Source organism: Lutzomyia longipalpis, chromosome 1 (assembly GCF_024334085.1).
Source record: "Lutzomyia longipalpis isolate SR_M1_2022 chromosome 1, ASM2433408v1".
Taxonomy (NCBI): domain Eukaryota; kingdom Metazoa; phylum Arthropoda; class Insecta; order Diptera; family Psychodidae; genus Lutzomyia; species Lutzomyia longipalpis.
In genome coordinates, this window is record NC_074707.1 from 15,094,162 (window position 1) to 15,112,060 (window position 17,899).

Below are 17,899 nucleotides of genomic sequence, written 5' to 3' on the forward strand. Positions count from 1 at the left end.
GTAGTGGTTGATTTTGGAACTACATTACGTCAAAAGGTGCAAAGTGAATTTTCGTGGAAAAATATATTTTAGAGAGAAAAAAAACCTTGAGAAAAGCAATCAAAAAAACAGGAGAAAACGTTAGTTTATTCATGAGATGCTCCCTCTGTGTGCACAGGTGTCGTGAAAATTGTGGGAAATTGCGTGAATGAAGTGTTGCCCCCAATAAATATCGATTTGCACCTTATGCTATTTGGGGGCCGTGGGGGAAAAGGCATTGCTGGTGAATTTTTGGTGAAAACAAGGTGAAAAATGTCGTAACACACGATTAATCATCCAATTCATTGTCTGGCAACAAAAAACAACCCCGTGGGGGAAGGTGAACCCACTGAATAGAAGGATTTACCTGCAAATTAGCGCACAGAAGGTCGAAAGTTCTTTTTTTTGTGTGTGCGGAGGAAACACTGCAACGTTGTCCGGAGAGACGTAAATGCTGGCCAGGAGGGCCTTCCGCGAAACGTGTACTTAAGAGAGATTGTGATCTGACAATGTCTAATCCCATTCCACCACTTGTCTGTGACACTCCACCCCCGATTGATGATGATTTTGAGCCCTATGACGATGATTTTGGGGCCTTCGAGGGGGCTGATGGTGAGTTCTTTTCATTTATTCTCTCATTCCGGAAGTTTTTATTGTAAAAAAAAATCGATTTATTTGTAGATTCAATGTCTCCGCGTGAAGAGAAAACTTCCACATTGGAGCATAAATATGATCTTCCTGTTCCGGAAATACCCGTAGTTGTGGAACCTTCGAGGCATGAGGTTCTGCCAGCAGAGAGGGAAGATCCTTTGGGGGAATCTGCAGTGGATGCTGTGCAGCAGAACCCCAAAGAAGTTGAAGCTTTAGAAACTCAGGAAAAAGTGGAAGAAAAGGTGATTGTTGAGGAGGAAAGTTCTGCTGGGCAGAAGGAACTTCGCCTTGGGGAGGATCTCGCAGGGAAACGATGTGAAAGTCCCCCCTCGTTGGTGCTTTCCGAAGACTTTAGTTGCTCCCCCGATGATGCCCCAGCGGAGGAGAATAGCAATTCCTGCGATGAAATTTCCCTGCCATCGTTTCACCTTGATTCCGGAGGTGCGTCTAAGAGTGCAACACCCACACACCTCCATGTGCCAGACAATACAGACGTCAACTTTGTCATTTCTGACGACAAAGCGAGTCAAGATGGTGAAGAATTTGATGATTTTGCCGAATTCGCGACTGCGGCGGCGGATATGCCGAGACAGGAGGCAGATGGGGAGGAGGCAGCACCTCCGGAAAACCCCGAAATCCCGTCCGAGGGCAATTTACAGGAGTTCACGTCCGCAAAAGCCGAAATCAGTATTCCGTGCGAAGAAACGATAGATTTTGTTGCGGATTTTAGTCAATTTGACGTCCCTGCGGACGTACCCGTAGCAGCAAATGTGGTTGTGAATCAATCTGTGGACAATCAGGGTGATGATGATGATGAATTTGGAGATTTCAGTGATTTCCAACAACCCGAAGCAGCACCAACAGCTGTGATAGATACCAACAATCTTAATAGTCAATTTCTATCGGCACTCAGTCTTATGTTCCCCAAAGGCGAAGAAGATTCGCCGGAAGGAACAAAACCCACGGAAGAGAATACAAAGATTGACACAGAACTTGCACAGAAGAGTCAAATTCTCCTGGATTTGAAGGACTTTGAAGCTTCCAAGGCACTTCAGTATCAATGGCCGAACTCAACGTCTAATCAATCTCTTATCCGATCATTGGGAATCGATTCCAGGAATATTGTAAGTTCCTTTTATTTCTGATTATTTGAATGTTTTATTTTTGTGAAGGAAATTAAATAGATTAGTTTGAAAAGGACATTAAAATAAATTAACCTTTGGAATGCGGAGGCCTTGGTAGTTACGTAGAATGCGAAGGTGGGGTCGTTGAACGACCCCAAAAAGAAGGCCAATTTTCTCCCAAACTATACAACCTGGAGTTGTCGGGTTAGTGCCTATAGATTCCTTATATAGTCCTCTTGCACCCTGCACCACAAATTTGCTACCCTAAAACACTTAGAAGGAGATATTAGGGAAAAACATTTTTCACTCACTTTTCACAATTTCTTCTTGAGAAATTTGCCAAGAAAGTTAACCCCAACTGCTATTTTTTTCCACTCTTCCCCACATTCCCCTTACTTCCCGCAACGTGATAAATGGCAATATTTCTCGAATATTCTTTATTGTTTTGCACATTTACATGCTTCTAATTATGTTTTATGTTGTTTATTCTCTAAGAAATTTTCCGCAGCATGACCGTTACACCAATTTTTGAATTCCCTTCTTCTACATTTTCCTTAATAACTTTTCTTGTGGTGGTCGGATTGAGCTGAAATTTTTACACAACCTCCTCAGATAAACAAGGAACTTATTTCCAAAAGATGGGAACGCTAACTTTTATATTTATTAAGTTATAGCACGAAATATAGGGCTGGGGTCGTTCAACGACCCCGCTCCTCATTCCAAGGGTTAAAAAAAAGTAATTCAAAAATTAGTATAAAACAGAATATTTTTATTACTTTAGCGAATAATCCAAAGATTACCCGATAATAATCACAATATTTCCGAAAATATAAATATTCTTATTTTCAGCTAGAATTTAGTACTTCTTCAGCTTGAATTTACTACTTTCTCGTTTAGAATTTACTTATTTGTAGTACTTTTTCGGTTTAAAATTAATACTTTTCCAATTGAATTCAGAACTCTTTCGGTTAAAATTTACTTTTTTAGTACTTTTTCGGCTTGATTTCAGTACTTTTTCCGATTAAATTTAGAACTTTTTCGGTTATAATTTACTTTTTTAGTACTTTTCAGGATTTCATTTAGTATATTTATTCGCCATTTTAGTACTTATCCAGCTTGAATTTAGTACTTTTTCCGATTGAATTCAGAACTTTTTCGGTTAGAATTTACTATATTTGTGGCTAGAATTTAGTATCTTTTCGATTAGAATTTACTTATTTTTAGTACTTTTTTAGTTTGAATTTAGTACTTTTTCGATTGAACTCAGAACTTTTTCAGTTATAATTTAGTTTTTTTTAGTACTTTGTCGGCTTAAATTTAGTACTTTTTCCTATTGAATTCAGAACTCTTCGGTTAGAATTTATTATATTTTTTGCTAGAATTTAGTATCTTTTCTATTAGAATTTAGTACTTTTAATTATTGAATTTACTGTTTTATGATTGAATTTTCAAAAGTACTAAATTCTAGTAGAAACAATAGTAAATTCAAGCCGAAAAAGTACTAAAAGTTCAATATTTAAAAGTACTAAATTTTATCCAAAAACAGTAAATTCTAGCTGAAAAATTATACTGAATACAATGGGAAAAGGTACTAAATTTAAGCCTGTAAGGTGCTAAAATGTATTTTACTTCTTCGAATAGAATTTAGTACTGTTTAGGCTTTTGTTCCTGTTTTTCCGATTTAAGACTAAAAAGAAATGTTCGTCTCTTAATATTTTGATTTCTTTGGCGAATCATCCGAATATTTTTATTCAGATAATCACCCCTTGTACAAAACCTAATAAGAATCAATTCAATTTTATGTAAAACATCAAACGTTAGCAAATAAATTGAAGAAAATTGTTCTAAAATTGAAAAAAAATCCTTTTCCAGCTTCATGGGGGAAAATGGAATAGTTCCATGCCGAGATTTGCTGCAAATCTCGGCTTCAGCCCATTGCAACCCATGAAACCAGGTGCATCGTCCAGTACGCACCGTGTGGAAGGATCTGATAAATTAACCAGCATCGCACCGTCTGAAGTGCCAGCAGCTCAATTTGACTGGACATCTGCGGGTCTCGTGAATCCTCTCGATGGTGAGTCCACGTTTGCAAATCATTTTTTTTACCTCTTTTCATCTCATTTCATCTAAAACAAAAATCTCACACATTTTCTCACTTTTCAATCACCCATCGAAAGGCCAATTGTTTTTCTTTGTGTTTTTCACTTTTGCAGCAAGATTGTCTCATTTTTTTTCTTTCAAAGCTACACTTTGCACTTTAAGCAGTGCAATTGAGTGATTTTTCCTTCATTTTATTTTTACATTTTCCTGTTTTTTTTTACAAAATGTTTTGTTTTAGTTTTCTTCAATAAAATTTGAAACAATTTTCAAGAGTCTCTGGCTTAGTCATCAAGGCTTTTTCAGAGGATGTAAAGAAAAAAAAAACATGAGCAATTTGTAGCGCAAATTATTTGTTTGTTTGTTTTTTCTTTGCCAAGCTGGATCAATTAAGTGCAAAAAGATGTAAAAGATTCATACGTACCTACCTATATGGAATTTGATCCAGTGACCACCCTATCCTTCTTTATGGCTAATTTGTTTTATTTACTGCTGGGAATCCTCTTTTTGGTTGACTTGTTAAGTTCTTTTTAGCAAGTGCTCAGTCAGGTGAAAATCATTCGTGGAAAAAATCCTTTCGCAGGATCAAATGGAATGCTGCGGGTAAATTGAATTTTCAGGAGGTCCAAGCCGCAGGAATTGTGGCTCTGAAATAAATTTTTCAAAATTTTTTCGTTTCGTTTTCATGCGCTCTTTTATCGCGATTTGTATTCTATGAATTTTTTTAGGGGACTTTTCTCACTCAGAACGTCTTCTTTGACCCCTTATACGTGAATTTGATGCATTTGTAACATGGAAAAACAATTACATTCATAAATAATTGAAAAAATAAAATGTTTCACGTTTGGGTCAGCGTATGACCCAAAAAACCTTAAAGGGTTAAAATTTGACGTGGCCAAGATGGTCAATTTCGTCCTCCGCATGCAATTTCAACGTTAATTGCAATTATATCGTTAATAAATAAAAAGTATTTCGGGCTTCAGTTTAAAGTCACTTTAAAGTAAAAGAAGTGCCCTTCACGTATTAAATTGATCACAATTTGCTTAATTAGATTATATAAATTTTATCTATGAAGATTTGAGGGTCAGAATTGGCCACAGTAACCAGTAAAATGGCATCAAAAGGGGTAATTAATTGATAAATCGTATTTTTTTTTAAATTTTGGGATATATTAAATGGTCTTAAACACTAAATTGTCTTATTAAACGTAATAAAAAAAACCTCAGTAGTCAAAGGGTTAAGATTTAATTAGTTAATTACTGCAAAACAAAACTTTCTTTGTAAATTGCATGAATCATAAAAAGGTTGCGATTTTTAAAGTTTTCTTTCTCCATCTCGAAAAATATTCACATAGACCATGATTTTTTGAAAATTAATTTTTTCATAGCATATTCTACTATACAAGTTAGTTTAGAATCTCTTCTTCCTTTTTATCTTTTATTTTTTCTTTATTAGATTTAACGTAATTCTGTAGTAAAGGAAACTTCTTAAAATTGGAAGAATTAACTTTATTTTTCATTTTTTTCTTTGAAAAGTAAATCGATAGATTTTCCTTTAACTTTAAATCTCCTCTATTCTTTTATTTTTATCTCCTATATCTATCGTCTTTTTTCTTATTTTGGATCTTTCTTTCTTTCAAAAAAAAAGGAAAAGAAGAATTTCTTTTAAAAAAATAACATTGAATGTATTTTCAAAATTCTTTTTCTCATCTCTATTTTTTTGTGAATGGCTATGGAAAGAATATGAAAAAAAACATCTTCTTGTAATTGATCCAGCGTCACAAGCACACACTTTACTATTGGACCTAGAACAACTAGTGGTGGTGGCTAATCTTGATAAAATAAACCTTGATTCCTCCTCTTCATGCTCTGTGGCGTCCCATCAAATCCCACCGGCTGCTATGTTGGCTGATTGTGATGTTGCAACAAACACGGGGGCCGTCAAAACGTCGTTTAAAATGCCAAAAATGCCGCATCAAACATCCAACATCAATGCTGGATCATTCGATTGGTCCATCTTTGATAAATTCCATTCAAATTCCTCAAATGCTTTCGCATCCAATGGTGATGGAATCACTAATAACAAATATTCCACTAAACATCCAACAAACTCCTTCGACACTTTTTTGGACATCAGTAAGTGTGTTTCTCTCCCTTAATTTATGGATTTAATAAAATGTCCTTCACGATGTCTTTTTTTTTTAATTCAATTATTAATTTTTTAATGCTTTGTGTTGATCTTTTCTTGAGTGTTTGTGTGTGTTTTAGAACTTTGTGTAGTTTAGTTCTTTTCTTTGTTGAAAAAAAATATATTCATTTGCACCTCTTTCTCGCTCTCACCTTGATTAACCGCCTCCCCCATTGCGTTTTAAGTAGCAGAAAAAAATGTTATCTGAAAAATGTTCCCGCATAGATGATTTGTGGAGAAGGTACCTATATTCTACAGAAAAGTTATTGCCCATATATATTGTGTTATGTATGTAAATTTATGAGCGATAAAAGCGTGAATTTTATGAGCTCTGTTAAATTTTTGCCAGCTTTAACACCTTAATTTGTTGATAAATGTAACAAAAGAGTTAATCTCTTTGTCCTTAAACATCCTTTTGAGAGATTTGGATGTAGGTATCCTTTTTAAGTAAAAAAGGATTGCACTCAAGTCCAAAATAAAATGAATTTCAAATAACAATTCCATAATTTCCTTCCTATTTTTGGGCATTTGCCAAATTGGATTGAATTAATTTTTGCAATTTGCGCCTAATTGACCGGAAAGGGGAGACGGCTTTTGATGAATTGGATTTTATAAAATGATTCACGTACACCAGGGCATAAAATGTATTGACAGGAAGAGCTTGATACCGATAGTTTTTGTCCCCAAAACTCGAGCCAAAAAAGTTCTGATAAAATGTAAAGAGTAAAGAAAATTAATTGAACTAAAATTGTAACAAATAAGCTTCAGAACCTTCTAATATTTAGCGCGATAATACTTATTAGTTTTAGTTTAAATAACTTAATCTTTCAACGTTTAGAATGCCGCATTTATTCAATATTTTTCTTAATTATTAGGGGAAGTTGGCCTAAATCTGATCTTCCGCATTTGATTTTGTGTTTGAATAGATTTTAATTCAAATAAAGAACAATCGAAAATGAAATATTTTTGTATAATATACGGAGAAAATATACAATTTTTGTCGATTTTATACGACGACAACAAATTTTGATGATTGTTATCTTCTTTTTCAGGTACAAAATAATGGTGTAGCTTTGCTTTAATTTTTTTATAACCTAAATAATTGCCAAATAGCAATGGTTTAGTATTCGAAAAGTTCTTTGTTAAGGTTAAGACACTTAAAATATTTGAAAATAATCCAGAATCCTCTTATTTATTAATTTCACCTGTATGAGTTGATGAGAAAGGGAGTAAAAAAAAACTCTGAAGTGTTATGCAAATTGAAATTAAAGAAAATTTAAAAACAAAATCCCATTTCGTGTTTTATCTATTTGTCATTGAAAATATTGACATATTTTCTTATCTCACTTCTTTGGTATTGTAATGCTAAAATAACTTAAATTTCTATTTTATAGCACAAAATGTGTCTCGGCTATGAGGTCTAAAAATCAAAATTACTCATGAATTTTAAAGAAAAGAAATGTTATTTTTAACAGATTCGATTCCCTTTCTTGATCTTACACTTTGATTCAACAAAATCTGTTCTTTTTTTTGTCTGACCATTATTAATTTTAACACTTCTAACCATAAAAAATTTATGGCAGTCTAGACACATACCGTAAAACCTATAAAATTATTACTTTCGTATATTATTTCTCAACTTGTTGTAAAATGTTGTGTTTTCAATATCTAAATGAAATTGAGTTTAAAATTGTGTTAAATTTGTCCAGACCTTCTGAGAGGAAGGCTACATTCTGCCGAAAGATTAGAAAATTCGTGTTTAATCTCTAGTTTAGCACAAATTCTCTTTTCACAACACTACCGGCGAATTTTATCAAATTCAGTTACATCTATTTCCTCTTAAATTAATTTTAAAAGTATACCCCAAATGTTCTTTTAATTATTACTATTTAAAACCTTTTTAATTTGTGTTTCTTAAAGCAGATTTATCCAATCTTTAGATTTTTTTATAGCACATGTGTCTCGACTAAAAAATCTATGTTCTACTTTTTTTTATCTACAAAGTTTTGCAATTCTTTTAAACGGCAATTCAAAGCAATACGACTCGTGAATTATTAGATAAGAGAAGCTTTTCAGCCGAATTGAGGTTTTGTAAATAAACATTCCACTGGGTCAGATTTAGGCCATCGTCCCCTTTATTAATTTTTCTTCTTTATTAAATGTTCAGATGTTTTTTTAAATATTTGCTTCACATTTATATGATATTTTACTACCATTTAGGTACCCCAAAAGTCCTCGTACCGAAGTCAGACGATGCAGAAGTTACGAAAGAGCAGCATGAGCCTCCTGCGGCGTCCACGGTTGCAGTTGCAGCTGCAGCAGCCGGTGACGCACCTGTCGCACAGCCAGACGACGTCAACGTGGCGAAGGAAGTGAGTACACGTGTGTCATCGAATGTCCTGCCGCAGTCCTTTAGTCAACCCCTCAGGGAAACTCATATCTTCACACCGAGTAAGTCCAGCAATCCCGTGTCGCGGGAAGTGGGTGAGGGTGGTACAATTGCTGCTGAGAATAAGATTGTTGTCAAGGAGTACCGGGATGTTGAGTACAATCCCGATAAAGTGGTGCGACTTGATGAGGATTTTTCGGATTTTGCGGAATTTAAGAGCAGCAACAGCGATTCGGTGGAAGTTCCACCAACAGAGTCACCATATCGTAGTACGGAGAAGGTTGTGGTGGAGTTTAAGAAGCCATCATTTGGTGTATCACCCACGGAGGAGATGCTGAATGGTGGGGTGGTGGGGAGGGGTAGTGGTGTGACGACAGAGGAGGATGAATTCTGTGATTTTCAATCAGTTAAACCTGCAGCAGCAACAGCAGCAGTGGCACAACATTCCGGAAGCCAGCAACCATCAATGGCACCTGTTTTGCAGCCGTTGAATGTGATGCAATTGTCAGGTGGACCAAAGATTGCATGGCCAAGTCCGGGGATAAACCCCGATGAGATGGCGCGTCTTGAGGCGATTTTCCCGCAGAAAAAGGACACGGCAAGGGGTGAGAAGGTGGCCATAATTGAACCAAAAGCAACGGAAAAGAAGAACAAAGATGAAGATGAGTGGTCGGATTTTGTTTCCGGGAACGTCCCAACGGCAAAGGGGGATGATGATTGGACGGATTTTATGAGTGGAGGTGCACCAGCACAGAAATCCCTCAATAATGGTCCAAATTTCTCCTCCTGGACAACGCCGCAGCTGCCACCGCCGCAATTTACAGCGTGGCACAACAGCAACATCTTCACACAGCCCCAATTCTTCACAACGGGCATTGGGGGGAATTCCACGAAGCAATTCACGAATAACAATCACCTTGCCAAGGGCCCAAATAATGGGCAAATCAATGGGTTCCCGCTTGTTAACCCCCTGGCGACCATTTCAAGTGGAAATCAGGGCTATGTGCCTGGGAGGAGGGCGCAAAAGGACCCATCGGGGATTTCTGTGATTCCCGACATGAGTTTTCGTGCACCAAAATCAATTATTAATCTCCCACGTGCGGGATTCAGCAAGAAATGATTATTAGAGTGCGATCAGACCACAATTGGGGATGTTTCCATGTGAAATCTGATCGCTTATCTTCTGTAAAAAAAATTCTAGAGGGATTGTTGAAGAGAGATTACAGGCTTATGGGGTAGGAGGTTACCTTGGGGAAGTTTGCAAATTTAAATGGCAGTTTGATTGACTTTTTAAGGAATTTTTTCGTTAATTCCTCAATGATTATTTTGGAGTCTTCCTTCTTTGAAGGTTTTTCGGCATTTTCCTTGGAATTTGGGTGAAAAATTTAGTCTCAATCGTTAATGGAATAAGCCTTGATAATTTTTTAAAAATCTAAGAGGATAAAAAACTAACAAAAAAATGCGATTTTTCGTCAGTTTCTAAATTTCGTATTGGAGATCAAATCCAAAAAATATTTTTTTACAAAATATTTAGTAAGTCCTTAAAGGGTTAATCAATTTATTTTTAGGAAAAAATATCCAGTCTTGTTTAGGAGAGAAAATAATTTTTTTTAATAGCTTAGAGCAGCTAAAATTACTGAAAGAATCTGATTTAACAATATTTAATTCAAAAGAAAATATTTTTCTAAAGATTTTTTTTAGATTGAAAAATTGACAAAGAAATTGCCATTGATTTTGCAAACATTTTTCATAAGAAACTTCTTGAGCTGTGGTAGGCCACTGATTGTAGTCCAAACAATCATTTATTAAAAAAAAATCCTCAAAAAGAGGAAAATTTAAAATCCTCTGAAAGTTAAAAAAAAAAAAGAAAAAAGCAAAAGACCATTCATTTTACTTAAAATCTATTATTATATTTTACATAACACACAGAAAGAAAAAACTGTATTATCATTTATATTTTTCAATTTTTCTTCTGTTTTTTTTTGCTCTTTTATTCTTTTTGAACACATTTATAAGAAATTGTGAGTCTTGCTTAAAGAATAAAAAGAAAAGTTGAATGGCTAAGAAAATCATGATGCAATGTTAGTTGGAAGAAATATTATAAAGAAAAAAAAAGTTATTAAACCTACTTAATGATAGTGAAAAGAGGGAGAGAGAAAAGCGTTGAAAAACTTTGTATAATTTGAAAAGTGAAAGCATGTAAATATACTTACAAAATAAATGTTATTTATGTAAAAAGAAAAAAAAGAGTGTGGGTGTTTTATTGTACAAAAAACCATTTATTCAGATTTTCTTTAACATTATAAATTTGCAATAAATGGAACAGAGATTGAGGATCATTCTACAAAAATCACTTTTATATTTTTGTTTTCTTCGTTATCTGCTTAAAAGGACAAGGGACTTATTCTCAAGAATGGCGGAAAGTTTTACTTTTTATTAACAAAACATTAAATTCATTTTTTGAAAAGCTATTTCAGATCCTTTATGGAAGATTTTCTCATAGTTTAATGTGATTTTGATGATTTTGTGATAACGAATATGCTGATTCCGACGAAAAATTAACTAAAATAGCTCATTCAACCACAAAACTCTTGATTCTGATCATTTTACTTGAGAAAGGGTGAGAGAAAATTGGCTTTTAAACCATCTACTGAACGAATTTCAATGAAAATTTGTGAAAATCAAGAAAAGACTAGGGGAGAGCGGGGTTAAAAAAGTCACTTAAGGGTTTAGAAAAAGCTCAAAATATCATATTTCCCAAACAGATAAAGCGAAATGTATAACTCATTTCTTTAGGACATTTCTTGCCCTACAACTCTTTCTCAGATCATTTTGTTCTATCTAGCTAGGAAATATGATATATTCGGCTTTTTCCAAACCCTTAAGTGACTTTATTAGCCTCGCCCTCCCCTACATAATGGGCATTATTCAGCAATCAAGAAACCCTTGAAATTCGCTTGGAATCTTGAAATTTCAGTAAAAAATTCTTTTAAAAAAACATAACTTAAAAATTCCTTATTGATACACAAACATTCTAACGTCAAAAACTCCTGACAGATTTATTAAAATCGTTTAAAGTTTCTAGGAGTCAAAAGAAATGAATTTTAAAATTTTTGAACAACTCAATTTAACGCTATTTCTCGTTGAAATCAGTAGTATATTAGACAGATTTGAATAAGAATTCTTTTATGGCTAATTTTATTAATTTTTTGCATCAAAATCAACCCTAAAATAGACATATTTCGTGGCAGAAAATCATTCAAACTTCAATGTATTCAGTTAGAAAGTTTTGTTCGGTGAAAATCATAGGGAAAAGGAGTTTATTCATCAGTATATGGGTTATGACGTCATTCAAGGAAATATTCGAACAATCGTAATCTCGCAAAAGATCTTCAAAGACTTAGATATCGTCAAACAGATTAACCATTACGTAAATCTTTTGATTTTTTTCAGCATATTCCTGTGAAAATGGTAAGTTTGTTTGGCAAGTTCTTATTCTTTTTCTTTTTTTATAGGATTATATTTTTGCACATCGAGTTTCCTTAACATTTGGAGGATTGAGGTTTCTAACCTCAAAAGTTTAATCTTCATTTTCTCTCAAAAGAAAATATTTTTCCAAGTTTTCTTTTGACGATCTTGAAGTAATGAAACTTCCCTACATACAGATGTAGAATTTATCATGAAATGTTAAATAGATTTTATTTCTATGGCGATTTAAAAAAGTCGAATTATCCTTTTTGGCCAGCAAAATCCTCCAAGGGTTAAAGGAAGTCATATTTAACTCATATTGGCATGAATAAACTCCTTTCATTCTTTGATCTATTACCGTTCATTTGAGAATCAAAGTTTTTTTGGAGGTCTGACGGGATATCTTTTTTTACTTGAGTCATTAACCTCCTTTAAAAAAAAAAAACGAATAAAGCTCTTACTAGGAAGGCTCGAAAAGAGCCGAAAGCTCTGGAAGAAAAATTAATCCTTCCCCTTTAATCTACTGACTGAAGAAGAAAATTTCCTTTTAACAAAAATCGGTAAAGCAGAAAGTTAAAATTCGTATGAAGAAAAAATTAACTTTTTATAGCTCTGCATTAGTTTTTTATACTTCTGAGCATCAGTTAAATAAAATAAAAATAAATAAAACTGAAAATTTTCCATAAAGAAACTCACCTTCAAAAGCTTTTGAAGCTTAAAAAAAACATTTTAAGTAGCAGATTCCCTAATTGTTTAAAAAAAAACGTTTTAAAGGGAAATTCCTCTAGAAAATAATGAATATTTATGATTTATTTTAATCATTTTCATGAGCATAAAAACCCTCTAATCTTGTCCTTATCAATGTAATAGGAAAGAAATATTAAGAAAAGTGAAGATTTTCGTTTTTTTTTTTTAGAGAATGTCCTGCGTAGATTTTTCTTATCTTTTCTTTTTTTGAAGTAGAAGATGAAACGTGCTATTTGCATTTTTTTTTATCTATTGGATGCAATAATTACAATTACTTTTTTTTTTTTACTATTATTTTCATTTTTTTTCGTATTTCCTTCACACATAACTTCGTCACATTTATATTTTTTTGATGAATTTTTTTGTTGGATTTTTAAATTAATTTTTTTTTACAAAAAATGAAGATTTATTTTTTTGGAAAAATAACCAACATTATGGATGAAAAGTATGATTTTTTTATGCTTAAAACAAACATTACTACAAATTGGTTCGATTTATCTTTATATCTCCGATCTGCCTCTTTTTTCTTCATTCACAATTTCCATAATTTCTTTCATTTATTTTTATAATTTTTTAAAAGTAATAAATTAGCAAGTTTTTTTTCTTCCATCATCATTGATAACTAGAATAAAAGTAAATTGTTTTCATTTTGTCTTAATAAAAAAAAGAGAAGGAAACGTTAAATGTTTCAAAAAAAAAAATGTCCTGTTTCTATCGCTCACACACTTATAAATTAATTTTCTTTTTTTCATTAATTATTTATTATTATTTTTTTTAATATTATTTTATCATCAAAATTTTACAAGACAACCCCCATTGAGCTCTTCATGTTGTAGCTTCTTATTATAAATTAAATGTCTATATAAAAGGAAAACCCAAAAAAATGCTTTATAGGGACAAATTACAAAAAAAAAAAAATCCGAAACAATCTTTAAAAAAAAAACAATCCTTAAAATTTACTTGCTTTTTGATTCATCCTTCTCACTTGTCTCAGACTCTTCCTTCTTTGTTGTGCTCTCCTCAACTTTCTCCTTCTCTTCCTTTTTCTCCTCCGGCGCCGCCGCCCCTGTGGGCTCCTCACTCACCTCTGGTAGACTCTTCAGCGCTAAATCAACATTCTCATCGATCTTCTTGATGATGCGTTCCCTTTCCTTGCACTCCGACGATCCTCCCGGATTACTCAGCGGCGGACTCGCGGTCTCCATGGAACTTGTGGACTTTTCCGCTGCACTCAAAGTATCTCTCTCCCCTGAAACATCCACCATCTCAACAGTCTCCGTGGCAGATGACGTGGAAGGCTCAGATTCCGCTGGTTCTGTGCTCATACTCTGTGACATTTCACTGCTCTCGGTGGGCGCCTCTTTGGGTGGCAGCGCCTGAGCAACTTCTTCACTCCCACTGGCCGTCACAGCTGAATCTGATTCATTTTCACTGATTTTCCTACGTTTTGGCGGTGATTCATCTACAAGGGCGAAAATGTTTTTTTTTTTACACAAGTTTAGAAAATATTTTTAAAAGGCACTAAAAATAAGATTTAGAGTTAATAATAAAACTAAAAGATTTCTTAAACATATTAACGGCTACCGTTTGAATTTGAATTGACAGCTTTGACAATTCGTCGTGTAATTCTAACGATTGACGTTTCATTGCCAGAAAGATTTTTTTCAATTCAAAAACGATATAGCGTCACGGATACATTTTCAGGCGTCACGGATACATTTTTGACGTCACGGATACATTTTCAGGCGTCACGGATACATTTATGACGTCACGGATACATTTTCAGGCGTCACGGATACATTTTTGACGTCACGGATACATTTTCAGGCGTCACTGATACATTTTTGACGTCACGGATACATTTTTGACGTCACGGATCCATTTTCAGGCGTCACGGATACATTTTTGACGTCACGGATACATTTTTGACGTCACGGATACATTTTTGACGTCACGGATACATTTTCAGGCGTCACTGATACATTTTCAGGCGTCACTGATACATTTTCAGGCGTCACGGATGCATTTTTGACGTCACGGATACATTTTTGACGTCACGGATACATTTTTGACGTCACGGATACATTTTTGACGTCACGGATACATTTTTGACGTCACGGATACATTTTTGACGTCACGGATACATTTTCAGGCGTCACGGATACATTTTTGACGTCACGGATACATTTTCAGGCGTCACGGATACATTTTAAGGCGTCACGGATACATTTTTGACGTCACGGATACATTTTCAGGCGTCACGGATACATTTTAAGGCGTCACGGATACATTTTTGACGTCACGGATACATTTTCAGGCGTCACGGATACATTTATGACGTCACGGATACATTTTCAGGCGTCACGGATACATTTTCAGGCGTCACGGATACATTTATGACGTCACGGATACATTTTCAGGCGTCACGGATACATTTTCAGGCGTCACGGAAACATTTTTGACATCACGGATACATTTTCAGGCGTTACGGATTCATATTTTGACGTCACGGATACATTTTTGACATCACGGATACATTTTTGACGTCACGGATACATTTTTGACGTCACGGATTCATATTTTGACGTCACGGATACATTTTCAGGCGATACTTTTTTGATGTCACGGATACATTTTCAGGCGTTACGGATTCATATTTTGACGTCACGGATACATTTTTGACGTCACGGATACATTTTCAGGCGTCACGGAAACATTTTTGACATCACGGATACATTTTCAGGCGTTACGGATTCATATTTTGACGTCACGGATACATTTTTGACATCACGGATACATTTTTGACGTCACGGATACATTTTTTGACGTCACGGATATATTTTTTAGCGTCACGGATACATTTTTTGACGTCACGGATATATTTTTTAGCGTCACGGATACATTTTTGACGTCACGGATACATTTTTGACGTCACGGATTCATATTTTGACGTCACGGATACATTTTCAGGCGTCACGACGGATACATTTACCTCGTATTATTTTTAAAGTCATCAAAAAATTATTAGGGGAAATCATCTAAATGGATGGAACCCGTAATAGAAAAAAATTAATAAAAACCTAAAATTTGAAAATTTTTGAAGACTTTTTTAAATTTTAAATAAAAATGAATAAAAAAAACATTTGTAAAAGGAATTTATAATGAATCTCCTGAAACTTTTGCTAAAGAAATTTAAAAAATAAATAAAATGATTTTTTTAATGATTTTATTTTTCAAATTTAAATAAATTTCTATTTGTCAAACATAAATTATTGCTTTTCTTTACCAAAAATTGAAACCCAAAAATATTAATTTCAGAGAAATCCTAATTTTATTAAACCTTTAAAGTCATAAAAGGGTTAAATAAACAAACAAATAATCACTGACCTTCATGCATTGTGATGTCATCCTTGAATCGCGCCTTTACCTCCTGCAGGGCCACACGGAGTTGCTTCTGTATCCACACCGGTAAGTCCTTTGTGCTCTCCACAATCACCCTGACCGCCAGAATGTCCCCACAGAGATCAACAACATTCTCCTTGCTCAGAATTATCGTTGCAATCGAATCAAGGAGTCGTGGGATTGTCAATCGCGATGTAATCTGAAAGAGAAAGATCGTTAAATCCTCTTTAAAAAGCCGTTCAAAGAGCCTTTTTTTTCGAGTCGTTTTTACCTTCGGATAGTAGATCTCGAGGAAGCTGAGAATGATTGGATCATTGAGGGAGATCCTCTCATCGCGTAGAATCATGTCAATGTATTCAGTGAGGAATGGATTATTCGTGAGCAACTCCACGTATTTATTTGTCTGTTTATTGTTGAAGACACCCACCCAGAATTTGGGGAAGAAGTTGAAATGCAACGCTGTCCCTTCGGTGCCGGCTAAGCAGCTCAAATTTACAATTGATTCATTCATTTGATTCGTATTTACAGCCATGCGGAACATCACATCGAGAAAATCGTGGTAGGGCTTGTAGAAGGCCTCGAGGGCAGCATCAAAGTCCCTATCGGTCCCCTTCTGCACGAGCTGCGTCTGCGGCACACTCATCTGTACCATTGGCCGCGGCGGACGGGGGGCACTCTTTGAAATTGACTGCCAGCTACTCTTTGCGGAACCACGTCGCGGGAAGTAGTAGCCGAGCTGACTGAGGGGATGCGTGGAGTTCTGTGATGCTGTGTGGCAGTGCGTGAGAAGGGGCACGAGGATATTGATCACCTCCACCGTGGAATTCTTTACGAGCTCCTTGAGCACCTCCAGGGCGAGATTTCGCATCTCCGGCGGGTTGTACGTGTTGAGGAGTGTTGCAAGGCGTCTCACGCCCTCCTGGAGTCCTTTCAGCACTCCCGGTTGCAGCCTCTTCTTCGGATCATTGCGATTTGTCAAACGTAGCGTACTCACGAGGAGCACCAGCTCCGCCAGAAGTTCCTGCAGATCTCCCGACACGTGGCACGCTGTGGCCTCATGATACATGGAATGCAGTGTATGGAGAGCCTCAAAAGCCATCGCAATCCCCCCATGGAGGACGACAAACAAACGATCCTCATCATTATCAACTAAACAGAGAGAGAGAAAGGGAAAAGGAAAACAATTACAATCCATCCCCAAAGAAATGTACTGGTAAGCTGACCAAGCTTACGAGAGCTGTGTTTCTTTCAGTGTACCAATATTGTGAGAGCAAACTATAGGGGAACATGGGGCAATTTGTTAATTTTAATTGAGAAGTATATTTTCCTTGGTATGTACTGAGAAAATATTTTAATTTTATAATGACGACTGTCTTATAGGAAATTTTCTGGGCTACAACTTTGTCTCACACGATTTCTTTCTATCTCAATGGGAAAATGCATTTTCAGTCCATTTTCCGAACCTTGCGATATAACATTTTGCCCCAGTTACCCCTAACGCGAATTCATTTAAATACGCGCAAAGTCCGAAAAAGTTGGAAAGTCATCCCCCAAGAAATCTTTAAAACGCCATATCTCGGGAACGGCTCCATAGATTTTCGAGTTTGAGCTATCGTTGGAAAGGTCTTAACCTCAACTATAACATATTAAAATGTGAAGTAAATCGATAATGGCATTTTCGAAATATTCGAGTTCGAAATTTTCGAAAATTTTAATTTTGACTTTAGCGCCTCTCGCGGTCATTTCTCGAACTTGCAATGTTCTAGACATTTGTAGGGTTTCACGAAACCTTTCATTTGCGCTTGAGTTGATCAAA

General features: G+C 35.2%; 2 protein-coding genes across 5 annotated transcripts in view; one reads left to right on the forward strand and one right to left on the reverse strand.

Annotated features, from left to right (window-relative positions):
* On the forward strand, nt 1-10,713 carry LOC129791723 (uncharacterized). Of its 4 annotated transcripts, none has more exons than XM_055830049.1 (5): nt 1-630; nt 700-1,793; nt 3,666-3,867; nt 5,666-6,025; nt 8,298-10,713. In XM_055830049.1, the coding sequence occupies exons 1-5, from the start codon at nt 528-530 to the stop codon at nt 9,584-9,586; spliced, it is 3,048 nt and encodes a 1,015-aa protein (XP_055686024.1). In that variant the 5' UTR covers nt 1-527; the 3' UTR covers nt 9,587-10,713. The 4 variants fall into 4 exon arrangements, 2 of the variants coding, with proteins under 2 accessions (XP_055686024.1, XP_055686035.1); XR_008750739.1 differs by lacking the exon at nt 5,666-6,025 and having other exon boundaries at nt 4-630; nt 8,298-9,701; nt 10,221-10,713; XR_008750740.1 differs by lacking the exon at nt 5,666-6,025 and having other exon boundaries at nt 4-630; nt 8,298-9,701; nt 10,483-10,713.
* LOC129791240 (ubiquitin carboxyl-terminal hydrolase puf) overlaps nt 10,276-17,899 on the reverse strand; it is a 25,802-nt gene continuing 18,178 nt past the window's right edge. Inside the window, exons 10-12 of the mRNA XM_055829310.1 lie at nt 16,355-17,232; nt 16,069-16,282; nt 10,276-14,143 (exon numbers count right to left, since the gene is read on the reverse strand). Of these exons, the coding sequence (XP_055685285.1) occupies nt 13,638-14,143; nt 16,069-16,282; nt 16,355-17,232 (1,598 nt within the window). The 3' untranslated portion in view covers nt 10,276-13,637. The remainder of the gene's footprint in view (nt 14,144-16,068; nt 16,283-16,354; nt 17,233-17,899) is intronic.